At 35.0% G+C, this 26,982-nt stretch overlaps 1 protein-coding gene across 1 annotated transcript in view; it reads right to left on the reverse strand.

The window, feature by feature from the left end:
- Positions 1-26,982, reverse strand: part of Usp7 (Ubiquitin-specific protease 7) — a 747,694-nt gene that overhangs the window by 286,006 nt on the left and 434,706 nt on the right. Inside the window, exon 19 of the mRNA XM_090397965.1 lies at positions 6,298-6,397. Within this exon, the coding sequence (XP_090254091.1) occupies positions 6,298-6,397 (100 nt within the window). The remainder of the gene's footprint in view (positions 1-6,297; positions 6,398-26,982) is intronic.

Raw genomic sequence — 26,982 nt, forward strand, 5'->3', positions numbered from 1 at the left:
TCTGCATTAATATTGCATATGCAGTTAGCTCTTACTCTAGGACACTTATAGAGTCTAGGAATAATTATAGTAGGAAATTTGCTCTAGAGAATTAGAATGTCGTGTTATGAAACTTTGGTCAGGACATCCATGGACTGTTGTAACTGTTTGCAAAATTCACAATAACAATGTGCAAAAAATAAACTAGTTCTGAATCTATTGCAAAAAGGACTGTAAATAAGTTCATGTCATTGGTAACTAGAATCAAACCTGCAAGTCTTTATTCAGCAGATCTGATGATTTATTACAAGGCTCTATAGGCATGCGTAGAATAACCATTCATGATTAATCAGCAGTTTTTACTGAAACTGTTCCATTTCTTGGTCTTGTGGAAGCTGAAATTACTAAAACTTTTAAACATACTCTGCCTGGTCAAAAGTGTTTATTAGAAGTGGTCATGAGTAGGAAAACAGGACAGTTATTGAAATGATCATTTAAAGAATTATAATCTTCTACAAGAAAAGAATTGTAATAGAAATAGATATTTAAATGCTTGCTTAAGAAATCTCTCTAATACACATATTGATCACACAAGTCCAATAATAGCCATTAGACCCAATCTAAAGAAATCAGATTCAGAATATATCCTGACTCAAACTACTGAGAGGTCATCTTCAGATCAACACAGACAATACATATATATACAGCATATTTGGTTCCCATATCTTGATCTAAAGGGAATCACACATTTCTCTGTATGAGGGTTGTTTGATTAAAAAAAAAAAAAAAAAAAAAAAAAAAAAAAAAAAAGTTACACTTTTGTTGGAAAAAAATCACCTTTATTTCTCAACATAGTCTCATTGAGGTCTACACATTCGGTCCAGAGAGTTTCCAATTTTTTCATCCTATCTAAAAAGTAGGATTTGTCAAATTGTGGAAAATAGTCATTGACAGCCTTGATGACATCCTTGTTCGAAGAAATTTTTTTCCCACTGAGGCAAATTTTTAAGTTTGGGAACAAGAAGAAGCCAAGAAAAGGCCAAGTCCGGCGAATACCGTGGATGTGGAACCAATTCAAACCTCAAGGATTCCCAAGGAATTATCATGATAATTCCTTAGGAATCCCGAAAAACAGTAGCCATCACCTTCCCAACTGACAAAACAGTCTTTGCTTTTTCACCGGGCATTGTCCACTGTTTTGACTGCTGCAATCAGGGGTGTAGTGGTGGATCCAAGTTTCATCTACAGTCATGAATCGATGCACCTGCGAATAAACATCGCCAAACACTGCGTTGAAATGTCTTTTTACATGTGTTTTTGATCGACAGTCAACAATTGCGGCACCCATCCTGCCCAGAGCATTTTCATGTGCAATTTTTCGTGTAGGATATTATACACCCATTCAGTTGAGATGCCTACAATCTCAGCAATGTCACGCACTTTCACTTGGCGGTCTTCGATAACAATATCATGGATTTTGTCAATCATTTCCTTCATAGTGACCTAAGTCTGCCATCCAGAGCGTGCTTCATCTTCGATGGACTTACGACCACATTTAAACCCATTTATTCAAAAATAAATAGTCTTTAATGCTGGTGCGGTCCTCATGAACTGCATCTAACTCGGCTTTGACCCGAATGGACATCCACTTCTTCAAAGAAAAGTGTTTTATCACTGCACGAAACTCGTTGTTCTCCATTTTTATAAAAAAATGCGAACACGGTCATTTTAAATGTTTGCCAAACGAGAACTAAGCATTGCACTTCGCTAAAATTTTGCCAGGGGTTGTGAAAAAGATGATACATGCAGGCACTGGTATGAATGAACGAATTGTGTCACCGTCTATTGGAAATTTACCAAACTTTTCAACCAACCCTCTTAAATTATGTTCAAGAGCTTTATTCAACATCTTCATTACTATAATATTAACTTGTATAATTTTTCAAAAATGTCTTTCTTCCAAACATAGCTTAACAAAAATATCATTTTATATGAAATATATGTGAGACCTATTCCAATTTTTATTTCATCTCTATTATCATTGTTTTTGGTCATGTCACTTTCTTTCTATTGTAATTATCTTGCTCCTCCAAAGTTCTAGAAATGGTAAATATCCTATAACAGATTCTAATATATGGGTGGGTCTTTGTCCATGTTTCAAAGTATTCGAAATCACCCAACAAGCCACATAAATGTAAATGCTATAGATTCCTAATAAGAAATCTCCTAATCAGCGAGCATTCAAATGAAAGGGAAGAGTGGAGGTCTTGCTCCTTACAGTAAATATAGTTATTCTTTATGTTAATTATTGATGTAACATTTCATAAAATTTTAGGGGTTAGACAATGTTTTATTTGAAAACATTCAATTTTTGATTTTAAAGAGATATCTCCCCATTCCCAAAGATATGTTACAGAATACTGCAGAACTGGTTCAGGTTATGATTCATTTCAAAAAATTAATGCAAGAAGTAATATCTATCTACACCCCCAGACTAAGGAGAGCAAGTCATATGAGGGGAAGAAAATGGATAAATTATACTTTGCCACATTAAACTGACATCCATTCTCCTTAGCCCAGTCTGCCAATCTATCCAAATCATCGTGGAAAATTTTCACATCACGTATATTCATTATTACTCTACCCAACTTTGCATCATCGGCAAATAACTGAACAGTTCCTCTCAGATCCTTTCCTATGACATTAGCGAACAAATTAATAGCAGTAGTCCAAGAACAGAACCCTGTGGAACACCACTCGTCACAGACCTTCTTTTGGACTCTACTCCTAGATAAACTACTCTTTGATATCTCTTCATCAATCACCCTCCTATCCATCTCACCAACCTTATATCAAACCCCATATGCTGCAATTTACTGATTAGAATTCCATGTGGTATCCTGTCAAAGGCCTTAGCAAAGTCCAGCAGTATCACTGTAAACCTATTACCCTTATCCAATTCAGCCGTCATTGTATTATAAAACGTGAACAAGTTACTGTGGCATGATTTACCCTTCACAAAACCATGCTGCTCCCCATCTCCATAGAGTATCCCATTTCTATCTATCCATTCCTGTATTTTGTTCTTGACTAATTTCTGCAATACCTTGAAAAAGACTCCTGATATGCTGATCGGTAATTTGCCGCAGCAGTCTTGGAGCCTCCTTTATGCAATGGAACTATTTTCCCCTTTTTCCACTCCCTCGGAACTAACCCAGAGTTGAGACTTAGATTAAATAATGTGGTCAAGGGCAATAACTATTCCTTTGCCACTTCACGTAAGATTCGAGCTGGTATATCATCCAATCACACAGATGTATTCACATTAATTCATTAATGTGAATACATCTGTGAATTCACATTAATGTATTCATATTAAGGTTCTGTAATATGCTATTCACCTGCATTTCATTCACTTCAATACCGTATAAGCCATCGGTTCCATCATTGCTTCAACATCACCGCAGAGATGATATACTTTTGCAAAGTGTTTGCTTCGTAATTCTACTATTTCAACTGATTCAATTACTTTCCTATCATCAGCATTCCTTAAAATCATTCTGCTGTGTATGTTTTTTCTTTTACTTGCAGCATATCGAAATAACTGTTTGGGATTTTCTTTAGCTGTATTGGTAACTTCCTTTCATAATCTGCTTTTGCTTTTCTTACCACGTTAATTACCCTTCTGGCATTTGCCTTGTACTGTTCGAGCCTGCAGGTCACCTTTCTCCTTAGATCCAAGCAATCTCCTAAGCTTGTCATACTTACCAGCCTGGTAATTCCACATATACCCTGTCGCAACTGAAAATCCCACACATTTAGCCACTTCACAGATCAAGACCATATGATCACTCTCTCACCAATTGGTGGCAACGTGGTCATATTCATTATAGACAAATTCTCAGATGCAATTACTAGATCGAGCATTCTCGAACGCCTAGTATATTCCATTATATGCTGTCTCAGGTAATTATCTCTTAGTAACTGCATAAATTCTATTTCTTTCCTCCCATGTGCCCTCTCCTCTTTCCAATAAATGTTACCATAATTGAAATCCCCCATAATAATTACCTGTCCTCCACTCATTGAGTCTATAATTAAAGATACCAAGAAATTATATACAGGTAGTTTCCGCCTTTATGAATTAAATAGTTCCCGGCGACTATTCGTAAAGTGGAAATTTATTTGCAATAGAAATAATGCTATAAGTGAGAGTTACATTCGTAAGAAGGAATATGTAAAATATAAAATGAATATTTAAGGATAAGAAAAGACTTTACTGGCCAAAGATTTACATATATAAAAAAAAATATAAGAAAAATTTTAAATTAAAAAAAGATTCTTTGAAAAAAATTAGCTCATTTCTATATCACCGAGCGAATCGGCAGTCGTTGTGTTAATAGGAGATATATATTAGTGCATCTTTTTTTTTTTTTTTCAAAGAAGGCCTCGAGAATCATCTGCTTCGTTGACTTTCGCTTCTTTTTGTTTAAAATAGCTCGATAGCAGGCAGAAGCATTATTCATTTCACAGGGAAATTTACTAAATCGTCCAAACTCTGAATCTTGTGTTTCAAAGATTGCTTGAGCTTTTTCAAGAAGTTTAAATGCTTCTTCTATGTCTTTTAAAGTGAGAAACTGAGTTGGAGCTTCATATCTGTTATCTTCTTTGTCTCTTTCTTCTTCATTTCTTTCTTGTTACTCTAATTCAAGGAAAGTATTGGATGAAATTTCATAGTGCAAGATTAAAGCAGCTCATAACATTGCCTTCTGAAACTTCCATTTGCAACTGGTTAGCCATACCTAAGACTGCTTGAGTTTCAGAATTCAGAATAATGAGCTTTAAACAGTGTTACTCGCTTGATGGCTGGTATTTTTGCTCTAACATAATTGCTTCTTTTTGACGTTATTGGAAAAGTGAAAGGGTTATAGTTAAAAAGAAATTAACTAAAAAATTGAGCAAATGAAGAAAACTACAAATAACACACTCGTGTCGCCAAGACTTGTGAGTGACTGAGGCTCGTTCTAAATGATCATTACATACTGTGTAATTCCCCATTCCCTGTACACCTGGGAATATTAAACTGTTTATTATTGTGATGGAGGTGGTAACAGAGATGAGACAAGGCGTGCCTCTGATAATGTTGTATGCGGATGACATCGTGCTGTTTGCAGAATCACGAGAAAAAGTTGCAGCTAAACTGGAAAGTACTGGAAGAGAGACATGAGAGTGAGCAAAAGTAAGACAGAGTATATGTGTTGCAAAGTGGATTGCAGTCAGGAGACAGATCTGAAGTTGCAAGGAAATGTCACCAGGAAAGTTAGAGACTTTGGATACTTAGGTTCAACAGTGAAAAAGAATGGAAAGGCTAGAAGGAAGTGGGATGCATGATACAAGCTGAATGGAGGAACTGGAGAGAGAGATGGCTGGAGTGCTATGCAATAAGAGGGTGCCAATCAATCTAAAAGGTGAAATCTACAGGAGAGTAGTGAAGCCAGCTCTGAGGAAAAATAACATCAGTAGGATGGAGGTAGCGAAGATGAGAATGCTTAGGTGGAAGTGTGGTGTGACCAGAAAGGATCATCTGAGAAATAACTATGTAAGGGGAATGGTGAAAATTATGAACTTAGAAGCTAAGATACAGGAGGCAAGGTTGAGATGGTTTGGTTATGTGATGAGGAGGGAGGATGAGTATGTGGGATGAAAGGTCATGCAGATGGATGTGCAGGGGAGGCGGAAGCTTGGGTTGCCAAAGAAGAGATGTAGGGAGCTGGTGGAGGAGGACTTGAGAATGAAGAACTTGGATGTGGTTACAGCCCAAGACATGTGGAGAATCACTAAAAACAGCGACTAAAAATATTGCAAATTTATTTATGGCTAGGATGCTGTGAATTCCAGATTTTCTGAAATCATTCTAATATGCACTATCCAAATGCATTTACATTTTAAAAATTTTCTCTATTACTGAGTTCTGGTTTAATTCTTTCATTAGTTCATTTCTTTTATGATGAAAGAGGGGAAAAAGTTGCTTTTTTCCCCCTCATAAATTTTATTTCACCTGCTATTAATTTTTGATTATTTTTTTCATTTCAATGTCCGAATTTCACTTCCATATAGTAAAGTTAGTGCAGTGTAAAATTTTAATTGAATCCACCTTTGCACCATTATTATTTTAAAATATCAATATTTTAAAAAAAATTTACATTTCAATATTTAAATTATTTCAAAATAAAAATTACTTTTATTCCAAAAATTATAACTTAGCAAAAGAAAATAAACAGATTAATTTAAAATAAAAAACAAATAAATATTGCTTACTTTCCTTGTCAAACTCTGGTAATGAGTCTGCACCAGAATCGGGTTCCACGGTCTCAAGAAAGATTGTCCATGGATTAGCATTATCTGCAATATCTATTACCTTTAAAACAAAGTAAAACCAGTAAGTTATCAGAACAGTTATAAAAATTATACAAGTGGATAGTCTTAACCATGAAATAACTGAGCACCATATATTATGATCACATTATAGTATTTTATCATCATCAGTGCCCAGGGTTCTAATGCCCATTGGTGTCCAATGCCTTTTTCACCATTATTTGTCATTTCTTTCTGTTCATTGCATGGTGACTCAAATCCTACAATCTCTTTCCAGATCATTCATTCACACCATCTATCTACTCTTGTTTCTTGGCATTCCTCTTCTGTTTATACCATTCACTGTACCAAACATTAAGGTTTCAATCTCTTTCTCTACTGTTATCCATCCTGAAGGTATGTTCAAAAATGCATAAGTTTAATTTGAATTATTTTCTGCAGTGCATTCTCATTTGTTACCTTTTGCAATCATCCAATTCACAGAATCTTTCCATAACATATTCTTTCAAAAGCCAATATTCACCTCACAGTCTCTGACCATCACCCATGTGTCACAATCATACAGAGTGCTTGTGAACATGTGTTCTAAAAGTCTCAGGTTTATCGGAAAGCTCACTGATTTACTTTTCCATATCATGTGCACTGCTTGCAGATTTACTTTAGCTTTTGTTATCCACAATCTCACCTCTTTTTTTATAGAATAAATTGTGTGTCATGTTGCACACAATGTAGACAACAAAAGGTGCATGAAGTTTCTAACAGATTCCAGCTCATGTTTGTTGGCCTTTATTTGCTTTTCTTTACAGACTCTCTTCTTTTCAGATATCATTTATTTGCTTTCAATATTTTTCATCAATCTATCTCTTTCCTTCTTCACTTCACTTCAATACTGACTGTATCATCTGCAAATTGTAAATTACTGATTTTTGTACCCTGAATTGAAATTCCATTTTATCCTTTATGACATTTACTGCCCATTCCAAAAGCATGATAAAAATGGTCAGAGATATTGGGTCTCACTGCCTCATGTTGTTAGAAACCATATTCCTGTTACCCCACAATTTCTCCTAGCAGCTTCTGTAATCAATTTAAAAAAATCAGTTAAAAAATAGATGTGTAATTTTCCAATATAGCTGCAATGAATCCAAATGTCATATCACAAATGCAAAAAGAAATGAAATAAAAAATTTAGAGTTGCAGCTCATTTTAAAATAAGTACAATTAGTAGGGACTTTCCAAGAAGAATGTAAGGGCCCTATTATAGGAAAAATGTTATAAGTATAAAACAAACAAACAAACAAACAAAAAAAAACTAAAATAGGGCCCTTAAATTCTTCTTGGCAAGTCCCTACTAATCGTACTTATTTTAAACTTGTGAAAAATATCTAAATGTCATGTCATATCTGAATTGAGTGCTAATAATGCTAATTCAATTTCCTGAAATATGACAATTTCTGAATTGCCATATCTTCATGTGGCTGGTATGAATGCAATAATTTTATTACATAAAATCTTTGCATCCAGTGTTAGGAATTTAAGGAGGACAGAAGGATAACATTTTATTGTCAAATATCATCATCTTCCAGGAACAATAAAAGTGCAGTTTAATGTAACTGGATGCAGTTTGGATGAGGAGGTTTATCTGCTAATACATCAGCATTATAATGCTGACATACCAGCTCTTCAGGATGATCTGAATAAGCCAGAAAGTAGGCATGTGATAAAAGCTTCCAACAATAAATACAAGGTTTTGCTCAATGATATTCAGAGACAGATGCATGATTAATTTATATATGGAGCAATACTAAAAGAAACAGAGGAAAATTTGAAAATTCTAAGGCCGTATTATATGTGCAGAAGACAAATCAGTGGATTACTGCAATACAAAGGACACTCATCAGACCATATCTGTATTACCATGCACAGATCCAGCCAGAAAGTTTTTTGGAACCACTCCTACCTCAAGTAAGCAAGGCAGTGCAGTGGGATAGTATAGTAGAGTGTGATGAATATACCTAATTTTAAAACTCATAAAATACATTATTGTTAGTTAATAATACAATGCAGTAAATATTTGATGTGCAGGTCTCAGGATTCTGTATTCGTTCTTAAAGCTCTGATGAGTAGTGATAATACAAGTACAGTTAATTCTCTTTTTACAAGGCTTTTTTTTTTTAAACAATTTTGAAATAACATGGTTGAGAAAACAAAAACAAATCTATTTTTACACTGTATATTTTGATTTAACACAGGTTCAAATGGCGCTTATTTTTAAAATTTCTGTTTGAATTCAGTTCTGTTAAAAAGGGTACCTCTATTATAATTATCATTTCCTAGTACGGTGCATGTGACTAAAACTTGAATTGTGGGGGGGTGGGGGGGAGGCAAATTAAAAAAAAAAAAAAAAGGTTGGGTTACAAAAGAAATTTTTAATGAATGGTTTCATCAATGTTTTGTTCCAGAAGTTAAAGGCTATTTGATGGAAAAAAAGTCTGGACTTTATAAAGTTTTATTGATTATAAATAATGTGACTGTCCATCCTGTTTTAGAACACTCGAAGGCGGAATTTTGTTTTTTGCCACATAATACAACATACTCAATAACAACCACTAGACCAGGGTGTGATCGCTACCTTCAAAACTTCCTACATAAGAAGAACATTCCAATATATTTTAGATAAACTAGACAAGGATAATTTACTGATAGTTATTGATGTGAGGAAGAAATTTTCTATTTTGGATTGCAAATAACTTGCTATGTTGGCATTATCAGTATCAGAATTGAAACCATCAACTCTAAATGCATGCTGGAAAGCTACTTGGCTAGAATGTGTGAAAAAAGAAAAACCATGTATATTTGCATACAACTGAATATCCCAATATCATTGGATTAGCACGTGCAGTTGGCAGAGAAGGATTTTATGATTTTTCATCTGCAGATATTGAGGAATTGATGGATGACAAGGCTGTTAGTGATGATGAAATAATAGAAGCTGTCCTTCAGAATCTCGATGAAAAATAAAAAAGTGATGACGATGATGATGATGATGAAGAGGTTCTACTCACTTTTGCTTACAAGTGATCCAAATACTGGATGTGCTAAACAGTTTAAATGTGATGTAATTAATTTGAATGACTGCCCAATGAAACAAATAGTGAGAGGAGAGTAGCAGAAATTACTGAACAGGAATGAAGAAACTCATCAGTACTTGAAGCAAAAAAAGTCATCAAAAACCTGAAATGTGGAAAGGCAGCTGGGGTAGGTGATATTCAACCAAAAATGCTCAAATACAGAGGTTAAAAGTTTTACAGTGGCTTGGCCATAAAAATAAATTGCATTATTCAGACAGTCTGGTCAGAAGGTCATATTCCATGTAATTGCAATAGAGCTCTCATGGTGCCCTTCTAAAACAAGAAAACCAAACTATATGTGACATATACCGATTTCCAGTAACATATATGCAAGTATATTTCAGAAAAAGTAAAGAAAAATCTTTAAAGGGAAGTTTTAAGAACAATAAGATAGCATCAGGTCATATAGAAGTTATCAGGATCAGATTTTCACTTTAGTTGAGAAATTATTGTAATTAAACAAGAATCTGAATTTAAGTTTAGTAGATCTGGAAATAGTATTAACAAAGTACCAAGAGAAATGCTGTTCAAAATGCTAAAGTAAATGGGGCATTACTTTGAGCAAGACATAATCTATATTCGAATTGCAAGTCAGCTTGTAAATTAAATATGAGAAAAGGGTACAATGTATCTCCAATGCTATATGTCACTTATATTGCTTACATTATAAAGAAAAGTGTTAATAAACTTGATATGAAAATTGGAGATGTTAATCTCAGCTATTTACTTAATGCAGGTGATGTTATATTTCTAAATAAATCCAGTACAAGTTTGCAGGATTCTCTGACTAAATTGAATAACTGTTATAATAAATTTGATATGAAAATCAGCAATAAAAAGACAATGAAAATAGGCAGAAATATTAAAAAATCTAAACTGCTTCCTGAATGGAGAACCTATAGAACAAGTAAAACTTTTCAGCTACTTAGGCACAATTTTTAGTGAAGATGGAAAATTAAATATGAAAATACCCAACATACTTAGCTAAGTTGGTATGGTAGGAAGCAAACTGAATAAATTTTTATGAAATATGAGAAAAATTACCAAAAACACTACACTTGCTGTATTACAAGACTGTGTTAGAAATAAATACTTTATCAAAGACTGGGACCACAGATGTAATAGTTCTGAGAAAGATTTAGGGTAGTGAACACATGTTCAATAGCAGTATCATATTAAAAGGAAAGATTTTAGTAAACTTGATGCTGTTATCATTCAGGAATGTGTTAGTAGAGGTCATTTGGAATGGTCACTTAAACAGAATGGGAGAGGAAAAGTTAGCAAAGTGTTTTTGACAGAATATGGCAGAAAAAAAGAAACACCCAGAGCAAGATCTATGTTGGTTCATATAGTATAGTAAGATGTGCCATAAAAGACATAACATCTGATGATACCGAAGCCATGACAGATAACTTATTGATTTAAAGGAAAACTGTTAATAGGAAATTAGCAAAGGTCTAACTTTTTAATTTATCAAAATATCCTGTATATTCCCTGAAGGTACGTAAGGAATTTGATGATAAGTTATCTATTTTGAAATGTGTCAAGCGGTACATATATTGACAATTGGAATACTTGTCAGCTTTGTTTGCATAACTATGAATGAATCAACTTCTCTCATTTAATTGACAATGCTGAAGAAATTATATTCATGCTGTTTTCAAATTCTTAAGCTGAAAATCATTAGGTTGATATTTATAAATAACAGGTTTACAAATAACAATTATTGATATAAATATAATTTAATTTTTTTTTTTTTTTTTTTTTTGATTTCTTGCAAAATTCTGTTATATGGTTAGTCATCATGCATTTAAAAGGCAGAGGGAAGAGAGCAAAGTGTGCATCAAAGTAAGTTATGTAATAGCTGAAAAAATTTCTAAAAAATCAAAAGTCTTCTTGGACGGCGAGTTTGTGAAAGAGTGTCTCATTGCTGCTGGGGATATTCTGCCCAAATAATAAGGAAGTGTTTAAAAAATTGAGTTTGTGTGGGTTAACTACTTAATGTTAAGGGTTAACGGCTTAATGACATTGAAGGAACTTTAAAAAAAAGGTCGCCCGAATTTATGTCATATTCACTTGCTTTAGATGAGAGCACAGATGTGAAGAATATAGCACAACAGGCTATCTTTGTCCGTGGCATTGATCAACAATTCAATGTGACAGAAGAACCGCTAGCACTCATACTTATGAAGGGAACAACGAAAGGCGCCGATTTTCTTGAAGCCGCCAAGAAAACACTCCAGTGTTTCAACCTCAGCTTAACCAACCTCGAGGGTGTGGTAACTGATGGCGCCCCTGCTAAGGAAAGAACCGGAAGTAGAAGGAAAAGATTTTGTCCATTACCACTGCTTAATCCATCAGAATTTGTGCACTAAAACTATTGAATTTGGTAATATCATGAAAGTTATTGGGACTGTCGTCAACATTATTAGGGCAAGATCAATTCCAAGAGTTTTTGACCCAAGAGTGTGAAGCGGATCAGGGCGATGTGGTTTATTATAGTGACATGCATTGGTTGAGCAGAGGGAAAGGTTCTTAAAAGAGTTTTTGACTTAAGAAGCGAAATACAGTAGTTCATGCAAACCAAGGGGAATCCGATTGTGGAATTTAATGATCCGAAGTGGATGACAGACTTTGCCTTTGTGACTGACATATCATTGCATATGGATGACCTAAACATGTGGATACAATCCAAAGTTCAACTGGTGCACACTCTCTTTGATCACATCAAAGCTTTTGTGGCCAAGCTCAAACTTTGGGAGGCACAACTCGCAAAAAAAAAAGGAAAACTGTTTTTCCTTTTTTTTAAGGAGCGAAATACAGTAGTTCATGCAAACCAAGGGGAATCCGATTGTGGAATTTAATGATCCGAAGTGGATGACAGACTTTGCCTTTGTGACTGACATATCATTGCATATGAATGACCTAAACATGTGGATACAATCCAAAGTTCAACTGGTGCACACTCTCTTTGATCACATCAAAGCTTTTGTGGCCAAGCTCAAACTTTGGGAGGCACAACTCGCAAAAAAAAGACTTAACTCATTTTCAGCTTCTCGCTGAGTCCAACTGTTCATCTCTTGATGAATAAGCTACAAAATTACCATGTTGCAAAGTGAGTTCAAAGAGAGATTATGTGATTTTCGTAACCAACAGTCTTCTTTAGATTTATTTTCAAAGCCATTCAGTGTCAATGCTGCCGGAATGCCAGGCTCAGTAAAAATGAAGCTGCTTGAACTCCTAAACAACTCTTCTTTGAGAGAAAAATTATTCAATGTGCCCTTGCTGACATTTTACAAAGACTACATTTCTGAAGATGAATTCCCTAATCTTTGCCGGCATGTTTTGAAGATGTGAGCTTTGTTAGCAACCACATACTTATGTGAGCAGTTCTTCTCCAGAATGAAGCATGTGAAGTCCAAGACAAGAACTCAGATTACGGATCAACATCTCGAGAATACTCTGCGTATAGCAACTTCCAACACTGAAAAGCTGGTCATGGAAAAACATTGCCAAGTTGCCCATTGACATTGTAAAAAATGAATGTTTTCTTCATTAAATTATCTTTTTTCAAGTACCGATTGTATTTACTTATCATGAACCCAACTCCTACCTATGCTCTTAAAGCTGAGTTTATTTTTATAGGATTTTATATATAAAGCATCAAATGCACAGTGTTCCTTGTGAATCTGGAAAGCATCTTACAATTCTAAATACCGCAGTATAGCTTAGTGGCCCGTGGGCTCCACCGAAATTTTTAATGCGGCCCGCAATGTCTGAAAGGTTGAAGACCTCTGACTTAGTACTAAGCAGGATAAAAATGGATATCACATTGAAAAGAAGAGTATGTAAGAAAGTTTTAAAAATAATTAAAGTTGAGCAGCTTTAAAAGGTAAATTGTAGACTCGACTATACAAACATTATTGAAGAAAATATGAAGCGATTTGAAAAAGAAACAAGAACCAAACTTTGGAGTTTCAGTCGCAAACTCTGAAAAAGACATTGATTATTTCAGCTGTGGTGATAGAAAAATAAAACCCCCATGGCAGAGATGAGCAATTATAGATGAAGTCTGAGAAAAGAAGAAAGCACACCAAAAGTTCCTAGCAAATAAGTCAGTATGTCCCCTAAAAGAATACACAGAAAAATGTAAGTAAGCTAAGATATATGTAAAAGTAGCTAAACAAGTAATGGGAAGACTTTGGTAAGAGTATGGACAATAAATATCAGGGAGGTGAGAAAATGTTCTGGAGACTATTGAAAAAACTTAGAAATGGAGGTAACAGTACTGTAAAGGGAATCAAAGATGATAAAGGTGACATGAAAATTGAAGATAAGGATAACCTAAATGTCTGGAGTAATGACTTTGAAAACTATTAAACGAACCAAGCAGTGACAGAACAGTACTTTAAAATAAATTTTCCAGAGGAGTGCAAAGAGCAGTAGATATCAATACTTGAGGTAAAAAAGCTGTTGAAAACTTGAAATGTGGAAAGGCAGCTGGAGGAGATGATATTCGACCAGAAATGCTTATGTATGGAGGTATAAAAGTTTTGCGGTGGCTACAATGCACATTTTAGAAGGTTGAATTCCCAATTATTCGAATAAAACTCTCATAGTGCCCATCTATTAAAAAAAAACAAAAAAAAAAACTGTGAGAATTAGGGAGAAATTTCTCTATTAAGTGTTCAAGGTAAAATTTATGCAAACATACTTGAAAAGAGGTTGAGAAAGATTGTGGAAGAAAAAATTGGAGAACAAGTAGCTGGGTTCAGGAAAAAACAGGTTGCCAAGATCAGATTTACACTTAACACATAGTTGTAAAAAGGGGATGCTTAAGAGTCAAAGCTGTATAACGGAGAGGAGACCACCACATAAGCCTTTACAGGAATGTGGAGAACCAATCAGAGCTTCTGACCTAATGTCCAATACACACCGTCTTGTAGTGCACCCTGTAGGTTATCTAACTGAATACTGATCGAACAAGGATGAGCTGGCAATTTTGGATTTAGCCAACCAAACTGTATTCTTATTCCTATTAAACAACAATATAAAATGATGGTACAACATGAAAGAATTTCATGCAAGCTGAGGCACTGCCCAGTTAAACAAGGCCCTTGTTGTTTTTGCCAGTAAACCAGGTAGAAGAGTGAAAATTCAGCTACTGGAACAAATCCTGAAACACACCCCCCAAGTCAACATCACCAGAGTTCAAGATCGGTACGTTCAACAAAAGAAGCCTGAATGGCAAAGAAATTGAGCTAGCTGAGGAATTGGATAAGTATAGTATGCCCACAGATGGAGAACCTTCGACACTTCTGAGCAAGTCAAAAGAAGGAGAATCCACTCCGATTATAGGGTAATCAATCCGTACTGTGGGATGAGTTATTTAATATTGCACGTCGGAAAATTAACTTATCTTTTATAATTGCAGTTTTTAAAGTGGTAACTATTTTGCTTGTATAAGAGTTGGAAAATTTTACATATAAAGAATGTGATTTCGCATGTTGATGACTAATTCGTACATCGCCCTTATTTCTTTCTCCCCTTCAACATAAATTGACTCTTCTTGGCAGCCTGCCAACGACAGCTCTCACTACTGTGGTCGGACTTTACCAGATCAATATAATAGGTGTGAGTGAAACAAAAAAAAGACAAAAACTGGTGTGATCTTTCTGAGCAATAAATACTAAATGTTATATTCAAGCAATAACAATCAGGGAAAAGAAGGAGTAGCTATAGTATTCAACACTAATGAGGCTAATCTTCTTGAATGGCAGGCATTATCAAGTAGAGTGACATGGAACTGGACAATGAGACTTATTTGTGCTTATGACCCACAGAAGGTTCTACAAAGGTAGCAGTGGAGGAACTTTTTGAGGCTGTAGAGAAAGCAAATGACACAACGAAAAAGGAAAAGCTGGTCATTGTTGGGGATCAAAATAGCAGAGTAGGAAATGATTGTCAGACATACAAAAATATTTTGAGAAAATTTGGAAAAAAGAGCAAACCTAATAATAATGGCAAATACCTGTTGAATTTCTGCTCAGGAATCTAACAGATAAGCTTAGTTGTTTTTTTATTGGTATTAACTTTTAATGGTATTAACAACACCAAATAATTTTATCAAAAGAGGTTTTATTAACTGCTTATATTTAAAAACACTTACACACACAGCCAGAGCCATTTTTTCTAACGATGCAGCTCTGTCCACAGAACTCAAATATCTGCACCACACGTTCTTGGCCGACGGCTACAATTCCTACAAAATTGATAAAATACTACATAGCCTCGTTACCTGTCACTCCCCTAATACACAGGAACACATTACCATTTCTATTCCCTATGTCTGAGGTACATAAGAAAAGATAGCCAAAGTACTGATGAAACATGGGCTTCACACCACATTCAATCCTCATGTTAAACCAGCAAATCTGATCCGCTAGCCTAAGGATAAACTTTACCCTCTAGCACATACACCTGGGGTGCATGAAGTTCCCTGTGGCTTAGCCTACTATGAGCAAACAGGAAGGTCGGTTAACATCCGCCTGAGAACATAAAAAATACATTCACTACTATTACTATGGCAAGTCATGAGTGGTAGACCATGCTTTGGACACCCCGTCACATAGGATTACATGACTGTGTGACGGGGTGTCCACACAAAACGAATGTGCTATGTGGAAGTCATTACATATCTGAAAGATTATTTTTTGAGTCAATCATGGCTTTGAAGAATTCTTCTAACCTGAACAAATAAGGTTGCATTAATTTGCCAAAAATTTGGGAGACTATTATCTTAAGAGCAACTCCCACATAGCTGTTGTGTTTTGTTTTTTTTTTTTAGATCCATGGTTCATTACAATCTTATTGTTTCAATTACTCTCTCTTGCATATACAAGCTGTGTTGTGCTCTGATGATGATGCTGATTTGAAATTCAGCAAAATATAAGCAATTAATAAAAAAATCTTTTGATAAAATTGTTTGATGGTGTCAATACCATTAAAAATAAGTCATGAATTCTGTTCAGGAAATGGACTGGTTATTACTAACACAATGTTCCAACATAAATATGTGCACATTTTCATCCTTTCTTTTAGTGTTACATGGTGATCAGCATTCAAACTGATCACCATGTAACACTAAAAAAAAAACAACAAAAAAAAAAAAAAAAAAAAAACTTTATTATACCAACGTTTCAATCTTCATCTGGAACATACATAAATATACAAGACAAGTTGAGTTACATTATTAACTGTAAGCAAGAGAAACAATGATTTGATCACGTTATTCTACTGGCATGACCTCTAATGAAAAAAAAAAAATTTTTTTTGTAGAGGCAGCACCCCCATTTAAAACTTCACGGGCCGCCACTGGTCGAATATATGCCTTCCATATGTTTGGGATTTTAAGACCATCATTATTGTTCAGATTGGGGTGGTTGATAATGATCTCACAGGCTTCCTTAAATTTCTGTTCATACCATATTTTAGTGCAATGTAGACAGCTAGTGCTTTTCCAGTAAATTCTGTGTAAGGTATTCAGAGCATGATCCGAAAGGCCAGCTTCACCATAATTATTATATTTAATGTGTCGTTTATGTTCTTTTTGTCTGATAGGAATTGTGCGTCCTGTGTCTCCTATATATGGCATGTTGCAAGTACAGTAAATACGGTATACTCCAGGGTGGGCTAGTGGAGGGGGTGGGTCTTTGGATGAGTTGAGTAAGCATTTTAATTTTGCAGGAGGTTTAATAGTGGCTTTGAGGTTGTATTTTTGTAGTACTCTGTTTATTTTGTCTGATGTTCCTTTAATGTAGGGAATGGTTATAGTTTTACTGTAGTCTAGTTTGTCTTTGTTTTTTATTGAGGTTTTGTAGAGAAATTTGTTAATAGTGTTTTGGCTGTATCCGCTTTTTTTGGCAACTATTGCTGATAATTTTAAATTCGCCTTTCAATGCCTGTTCACTGGAACAGATCGACAGAGCCCTGTTTTTTAGAGTGATGACATCTAGTTTTTGTGTTGGGTGCTGGTAGGAGGAGTTTGTGTATATATTGTCCCATATGTGTTGGTTTCCGGTAGTCAGTGAGGGAAAGATTGCCAGAGGGAAGACGTGTAACAAGTGTATCTAGAAACAGAAGTGCGTTATGTTTTTCAATCTCAAGCTCCAGATGATGATCTTGATATGAATATCAAAATGTCGGGATAATAAAAAAAAATTTTTAACACGGTTGTAAATTCCATAAAATTTTTAAATGAATGCACATTTTCACATGGTGAGAAGAGGCAAAAATCTCATTGACTAGGTTAATGTTGTTAGTATTGTTTTCTCACTTGTGCAAGGCAACAAGAGTGTAGAGAGGATATGAAATTGTGAGTGATCACCATTTAGTCTTGAGAAGGATAAAATTGAATTTCATATTGAAAAGAAGAACATCTAAGAAAGTTTTAAAGAGAATACAAGTTAAGCAGCTCTCAGATGTGTAGTGCACTCTAAAATACACAAATATTATTCAGGAAAAAAATGAAAGAATTTGAGAACAGGTACCAAACTTTGGAGATTAAGTGGCAAGCCCTGAAGAAAACACTGATTTATTCCACCAGAGATGCATGTGGAGAGGTTGTTTGCAAGAATAGAAAAATCATAACTCCATGGTGGACACAGGAAGTTAAAGAGACAGTGAAGTAAAAGAAGAAAACATATCAAAAGTTGCTGGCAAATAAGTTACTTTGTGCTCTTAGAGAATATAGAGACAAATGTAAGAAAGCTAAACACTGTGTAAAACTAGCTAAACAAAAGTCACAGGAAGACTTTGGCAAGAACATAGAAAATAAATATGAAGAAGGTGCCAAGATATTCTGGAGGTTGGTGAAAAAGCTCAGAAATGGAGGAAAGAGTGTTGTAAAAGGAATTAGAGATGATAAAGGTGACATGAAAACTGGAGAAAAAGATATCCTGGAAGCATGGAGTAATTACTTTGAAAAATTGAAAAAGCACAGTGGCAAAAAAATACTCAATAGGGATGCAGTCAGGAATACATATACATACTTAAAGTAGAAAAGCCATCAAAAGCCTGAAATGTGGAATGGCAGCAACAGTAGATGCTATTTGACCAGAAATGCTCGTATGGAGGTATGAAAGTCTTGCAGTGGCTGCACTGCAAAGTTCAGAAGGCCTGGACAGAGAGAGAAATTCCAGATGATTGGAGTAGAGCTCTAATAGTACCCATATACAAAAAGGGAAATAAAACTGAATGTGAGAATTACAAGTATTTCCCTACTGAATATTCCTGATAAAATTTATGCAAAGTATACTTGAGAAATGATTGAGAAAGACTGTGGAAGGGAAGCTTGGTGAAGAACAAGCTGGATTCATGCCAAATAGAGAGCTTCACGATCAGATTTTCATTTGACAACAAATAGTTGAGAAATCGTGAAAATATCAAAGATCTGTATTTAAGTTTTGTAGTCCTGTGTTGTAGACACAGGTCTACACATTATTCCCCTCTGTTATTCATTATCTATATGGATCACATTATGAAGGAAAGTAGTATTAAACTTGATATCAAAATTTGGCACGTCGATCTCAGCTCTTTACTTTATGCAGATGATCTTATACTTCTGTATAAATCCAGTTACAAGTCTGCAAGATACTCCAACTAAATTGAATACCTGTTGTAATAGATTTGATATAAAGATTAGCATTAAGAATATAGTAACAATGAAAATAGACATAAGCATTGAACTGAGAACTTATAGAACAAGTAAAACATTTCAGCTACTTTGGCACGTTTTTAGTGAAGATGGTAAATTGAATATGGAAATAAAACAGAATCAACAAAGCTGATATTGTAGGAAGTCAACTGAATAAATTTTTATGGAATAAGAGAGAAATAAGTCAAAACACTAAATTAGTTGTTTACAAGACGGTGTTCAAACCAATTTTAACTTATGTCTCTGAGAGCTGGGTTAAAATAAAACACCTGAAGACTAGAGAACACAGATATGAGAGTGCTGAGAAAGATTAGGGGTGTGAAAAGATGACATCAATGGCAATATCATATTAAAAATAAGGATATGAGGAAAGAACTTGACATTGTTAGCATCCAGGAATGTGTTAGCAGTGCTAATCTCAGGTAGTGTAGTCACTTAAACAGAATGGGAGAGGAAAGATTAGAAAAAAAAAAAAAAAGTGTTCTCTGCCAGGTTGGCAGGAAAAAGACCTAGAGGAAGACCAAGACATAGGTGGATTAATACAGTAAAAAGTGCCTTAGAAGACAGAAATATAAGATCTGATAATGTTGGAGTCTTGACGGGTAGCATATTGATTTGAAGGAAAATTGTACATAGGAAGTAGTAATGATGTTAGTTTGTCATGTAGTACTATCATATCCTGTACACTCATTGAGGGTACATTTCAGGAATTTGATGATGATTAACAAATAGTTGAGAAATCATGGGAATTGGACAAGGATTTGTACTTTAGTTTTGCAGATCTGAAAATGGCATTTCACAAGGTGCCCAAAGAAAAGCTTTTCATGAGAAGCATCTGTAGCAAGGTTTGTAGATCTGGAAAAGGCATACAAGAAGGTGCCTTCAAAACACTACAATTATATGGGGTGAAAGGAACATTATACAGAGCAATGCATAGTCTATATTTAAGTTATCAGTCAGCAGTTAGAATTGAAGGAAATACAGGAAGATGGTTTGATACAAAATCCGTAGTAAGACAAGAATGCACATTATCTCCACTCTTATTCCTCATCTACATGTATCACATTAAAAGAATGTTAGCCTTGATATTAGAATTGAAGATGTCAAACTTAACTCTTTGCTTTATGCATATGATAATGTTCTTCTAAACATATTTATTACAAGACTCTAGAATTCTCTAATTAAACTGAATTGTAACATCTCAAATGATTTATCATGTGATATGTTAATTACTTTATTGTGTTATCATATCAAAAGAATTTATCATGTTCGTTTCAAGTTTTTTTTTTTTTTTAAAGAAATTACACAGAAAAGAAATGTCATTGTTTGTATTCTTAAAATAAATCTTTTTGTGTGTAATAACTTAATCACAAAGCTTTGTTAAAGCATTGTCATGCATGAAATATGACATCAATGTGTATCGATGTATATCTATGTCCATAAGAAATTTTCTGTCCATTCAGAAAAGCATGTGAACCAAAAATGAAGGAAATAATAAGAAATGTTGAAGATTTTTGTTGCAATATAGATGCTAGTTTAGATGTTAATTTGAAGACTAGATAATCAGATTCTCTGAAACTAGAGTTGCTAAAAGATTTTATTAAGAAATGGTAGAGAAACAAAAAGACTGATATTAAAAGGGTAATAGAGACTAATCAAAATGTTAGAACTTAAATTAACTAACAACTCCAACAACATGTCAGATGAATCATCTAGTGAGAATGAGTAATTATAGAAGTATAAAAGGAAAGAGTTCTGCTTAGGTGTTCTAACTGTAACAAAATAGGGCATTTAGCTAGATATAATTATAGAAGAAAAGGTTAGATTATAGGGAAAGAAAGGGATTACTCAAATATCAGGTTAGTAACTGAATAATCCGCTTAGCAGATTTAATTATAACTGGTATAATCAGCTTGATAATTCTGAAATTGCAAATGATAATAATGAAAAGTTCTTAACAGTTATAAAAGATCTAGAAGATATGTCTTGTGAGATTCTGTTGGATATGGGACCACATATCTATAACCAGATTAAGGATTTAATCCCTGATGACATTATTAGACTGAGTGATCCAATCAGTCCGACAAGTATCCCTGAGACTGAGATTTCCACGTTAAGGAAAACAAACAGTACTTCAAGAGAAATTTCCTGAGAAACTGTTCAAGGAAAGCATTCCATGCTTTCCTTGAACAGTTTCTCTGGAATTGATTGCTCCCTGAGACCTCAAAATCCAAATGTTCAGATAATTCTTGGCTTGGATTTCTTGAAGAAATGTCAGAAAAAATAGCCAAGACTTTAAAAAAGTACAACCTTTACACAGCATTTAAGCCCCACCGCAAACTTACTACCCTTATCCGTTCTAACAAAGATCAGCTCCCTCCTCTCTCAGTGCCTGGAGTTTATAAAGTACTCTGTTCCTGTAAACTGGCATACTCTGGACAGACAGGTAGATCAGCAACAGTACACTTAATGTTTTAATTAAGTGTACTGTTGTTAGTGTTAGTTTTAATGCTTTTCAGACCTGGCAGACCATGTTTTGGATATGACCCACAAGATCTCTTGGAAAAAAACCACCATGCTTCACTACAGTAAATTCAAAAAATAGTCTATTTTTAGAATCTGCAGCAGCTTGCAAATACAAGGCGTACCAGCTAGATAGGGCTTTAGAATCATCCACGTGGTTAGCTTAGTATTATGTGGTATTTGAGCGTATGTTACATTCATTTTTTTGTAATCCACAAAGATGTCTCAGTGACTGAGACAAAATATTGGAAGTATTAAAGTTTGTTTTAATGCTTTCTAAGTGCTGTATACATTTCATTAAGCCTTCAACATGATGCTAATGTGGATCGAGCTGTATAATATGAATTCTTGATTTAATTAAATGGTTGTCAACAACACACTGGACTGATTTAGACAATACACTATCACCAAAAATTCAAACCTGCTTGTGATTGAGTAATGAAAGGTGAATATGCTCTCAATACGTAATCTAACTGGCGCAATCGAAAAAATAAATAAATTTGTTAGACAACAGAGTGTGACTAATAAGATATAGCAGAAAGCAACAAATGGCGGCAGCTGACATTTCACAACACTTAAAGAAATAATCGAAGACAAAGCAAGATTATTACAGGATAATAGCTGTATCAAATTTATCTTGAAAATTAGCATGAAAAAGACCAAAACTACAAAACTAAGCAGGAACATAGAAAACTTCAGATGCATACTGAGTAGAGATCCTCCAGAACAATAAAATATTTCAGCTGTTTAGGCACAGTTTTTTGGTTAAGATGGCAGATTAAATCTGGAAATAGACAATACAATAAGCAAAGCTGGTATGTTGGGTAGTCAGATGAATAAATTTATATGGAATAAGAGAGAAATTAGCCACAACACCAAACTAGCAGTATACAAGATGGTGTTTTAAGCTAAAGATCTGGAAGTTTGGACAAATAAAGTACTTAATCAAATACTAGAGATCACAGAGATGAATGGCATAAACTGATGGCATCAATGGCAGAATCATATTAAAAATGAAGATATTAGTAAAAAACTTGACATTATTAGCAAAGCTAATCTAAGTTGGTATTGGCCACTTAAATGGAATTGGTGAAGAATGGTTAGCAAAACAAGTGCACGATGCAAAGATGGCAAGACACCTAAGGCACTTCTGATTAATTGATTCAGTGAAAAGTGGCTTAGAAGAAGGAAATGATAGATAATTTGGAGGATAGATTAAAGTTCTCAAAATATTTAAGTTATCACAAGTAACAGACTAATTGGAAGGAAAATAGTGGATAGGAGATTAATAATAATGTAAACTTAATCATGTAGGGCTGTCATGGTACTACACATTTCATAGTAATGAAATGTGTAGTTTATATCAGGATATTGATGATGAAGAATAAATATTTATACTTAATTCCATAAAAAGTCAAACTTGGTTTTGAGGGTCTTTCTCCCTCTTAAAAAATAAATCCAAATATTACTACTTTCACTGCTGTCAGTTGCCATTTGTGAAAAAAAGCCAAGCTTTAGAAATACTAGGTAACAATGGATGACTATATAGGGTATATATCAAGAAGGTGGCAAGATATTCTGGAGGTTGTTGTTGAAGAAGCTCAGAATTAGAGGAAAGAGTGCTGTGAAAGGAATTAGAGATGATAAAGGTGACACAAAAACTGGATAAAAAGATATCCTTGAAGTATGGAGTAATTATTTCGAAAAATTGATAGATGAAACAAGCAGTGACAGCATAGTGGTAAAAAAACACACCAGGCATGCAATCAGGAATACATATCCACACTTGAAGTAGAAAAAGCCATTAAAAGCCTGAAATGTGGAAAGGCAGCTGGATAGATGATATTCACTTGGAAAGCTAGATGATATTCACTTCATCAATGATTGGAAACCACAGATACGAGAGTGCTGAGAAAGATTACGGGACTGAACAGATATCATGAATGGCTGAATCATATTAAAAACAGGGATATTACGAAAGAATGTGACATCATTAGCCAGGACAGCTGAGAGGGAGTGACATCCGAGACTTTTGTCACAGGCTCAGCATCGAAAAGAGTCTGACCGTCGGGCCCCGACGTGTCACATAACTGTGTTTATAATGCATGGTTTTAATTCTCGTAATTATACAACAATGATAAAGGATAATGGAATATCGAGAATGATACTGTGTTTTGTTTTAGACAGACGGCTACGCACTTTAGCTCGCCGTGAGTGTCCGGAACACACCGATTCTCTCGGAGCGGATTGCTGCAGTTATAGCAAGTGATGACATCAATAGGCATTCGTGCAAGGTTGTTGCAGTCGGCTGTGTTAATGCTACCTAGTTAGGTAGTAATTGCATTCACATTAATGTTCCCTATGTAATGTATCAAATTTTGAATTTATTGTACACTTTTTTTAAATAAATGTTTAATGTTTTATGTGACTTTTTTTATTAAACAAAAGTGATGCACTTTTTTAAGTGGGGCCCGGACCACAGACTTGTCACGGGCCCGAAAATCTCTCTCGGGAATGTTAATGACATTAGCATTCAGGAATTGTTAGCATAACTAATGTCACTTAATCAGAATGAGAGAGGAAAGATTAGCTAAAAAAGACCCCGAGGAAGACGAAGATGTAGGTGGATGGATATAGTAAAAAGTGCCTTAGAAGACAGAAATATAAGATCTGATAATATTGAAATGGTGACAGATAACAGGCTTATTTGGAGAAAAATGGTTGATAGGAAGTTAGTAATGACTTAACTTTTCACATTTACTATCATAAGATACTGTACATCCCCCTAATTTAATAACTTAATAATTTACTTTAATAACATTTAAATTAACACAATTTTTTATTTTTCATAAGCCCATTATAACATAATTTATTTAGCAAAAGGAATTAGTTCAGAAATAGTCGAAAAATTCAAATTAATATGTAATAATTTGGCACTATAAAGAAGAAACACAATAAATAACTTCTAAAAAAAATAAATAAATAAAAAATTAAAAAATCTTCACCTCTGCTGTTGATGACAAAGTAAGGGATTTTACACTAGAATACTGACAGGAGCTAAATTAGTGGTGATTAAAATCCTTCTATAATGTTACTGACTTCCTAAGCATTCACAGTATGCCTTGAATAATATAATTAGCCAATTACAGCATTCATCAAATTTTAGAGAAAAAAAAACTGTGAGTTTTTATTTCTTGAAGCTTTATTTATTACCCACGTTTCAGATCCATACAGTACGGCACTAAAGATGCATGTTTCCAGCACTCTTAGTTTTAGCAGAATATACAAAGCAGGATGTTGTATGGTATGGAAATATCCACATGAAATATGCCAATGATTATCATCATCATCACAAACCATAGCAAAAAAGATGCACAAAAACAATAGTGAGCTACAGAGTGGAACACTAACCTGAATACACGAGTTATAAACAAAATCATGCCAGTAGTCAAACAAGGGCATTGAAATTTAATTAACTTTTGAAATCTAAAGAGAGAAACAAATTATTAGACCAACTTTGTGGGAATTAGAAAGTTAAAATGCTTTTATGGAAACATAAGGACAGGAAAGTTGAGCAGCAAAAGAAAGATAGTGCTGTCAATCACTGAAGCAGGTATGATATTGTGTAATGAAAGTCATTAAGTAAAGCAGAATATACAAAGCAGGGTGTCATATGGTATGGAAATATCCACATGAAATATGCCAATGATCATCACACGAACCATGGGCTCACTGCCCGTTGGTGTCCGATGCCTCCTTCACTATCTTCTTCTTCCACCTTTCTTTGTCCAGTAGACAGTGTTGCAGTTTCTGTACATCCATTCCACACCAGTCCTTTATGTCGTCTATCCGACAGAGGGGAAAATAGTTTCACTGCATAAAGGAGGATCCAAGACTACGGTTGCAAATTACCGACCGATCAGCATATCAGGAGTCGTTGTCAAGGTCTTAGAGAAAGTAGTCAAGGGAAAAATACAGGAATGGATTGATGAAAACGAGATACTGTACAGGGGACAGCATGGCTTTGTGAAGGGTAGATCATGTTTCAGTAACTTGCTCAAGTTTTATAACAAGATGACGGCTGAACTGGATAAGGGAAATGGGTTTACAGTGATACTGCTGGACCTGGCAAAGGAGTTTGACAGGATACCACATGGAATACTAATCCGTAAACTACAACATATGGGAATGGATATAGGATTGGCGAGATGGATAGGTGGTTGGTTGATGGAGAGATATCAAAGAGTAGTTTATTCAGGAGTAGAGTCCAAAAGACAGCCTGTGACTAGTGGTGTGCCGCAGGGTTCTGTTCTTGAACCACTGCTGTTTAATCTGTTCATTAACGATATAGGGAAGGATCTAAGTGGAACAATTCATTTGTTCGCTGATGATGCAAAGTTGGGTAGGGCAATAGTGAATGCAGAAGATGTCAAAGTCTTGCAGGATGACTTAGATAGATTGGAGTTCTGGGCTAAGGAGAATGGATGTCAATTTAATGTGACAAAATGTAAGGTTATGCATTTTGGGGTGAAAAGATTATCAGCAGTATATCACATTGGTGGAACTGTACTCCAAGAGATTGATGAGGCCAGGGACTTGGGAGTGTTGGTGGATAGGGAGATGAAGTTTAGGGGGCACATTGCAAAAGTAGCTAAATCAGCTCATCAACTCACTTGGTTGTTGAAAAATACCTTGACGAGCAGAGACAAGCAAGTTATTGTACCTCTGTACCGAGCATTGATAAGACCTCATCTCGACTACTGTGCCCAGATTTGGTCACCTCGGTTCCATCTAGATGCAGAGGAGGTGGAGAGGATCCAGAGGCGAGTGACTAAGATGATAGCGGGTCTATGGAATGAACCATATGAGAACAGGTTGAAGATTTGTGGGTTGCAGAAACTAGTTGATAGGCGGAGGAGGGGAGATATGATTGAGACATTCAAATTGCTAAAGGGATTCTATAGGATTAATTCAGAGGATATTTTTGAGATCAGGACTGGTGGTGGGAGAACTAGGGGACACCTATGGAAGCTGGGCAAGAGTGTGGTTAGCAGGGGTGTTAGAGCTGGGTTCTTTACTTTTAGAGTGGTAAACGAGTGGAATAAGCTGCCAGAGTCTGTTGTGGGTGCTATGACGGTGAACGAGTTCAAGACAAGGTATGATAAATACTGTGAGAATGTAATCGCATAGTTGTGTGTGGACATGATGTTTAGGGCCTTCCTCGATGAGTCTAAGGACTCCTGGAGTCACCCGAAATAA

Source organism: Typopeltis vanoorti, chromosome 9 (genome assembly GCF_054136105.1).
Source record: "Typopeltis vanoorti isolate ZY-2024b chromosome 9, IOZ_Tvanoo_1.0, whole genome shotgun sequence".
NCBI classification, from domain to species: domain Eukaryota; kingdom Metazoa; phylum Arthropoda; class Arachnida; order Uropygi; family Thelyphonidae; genus Typopeltis; species Typopeltis vanoorti.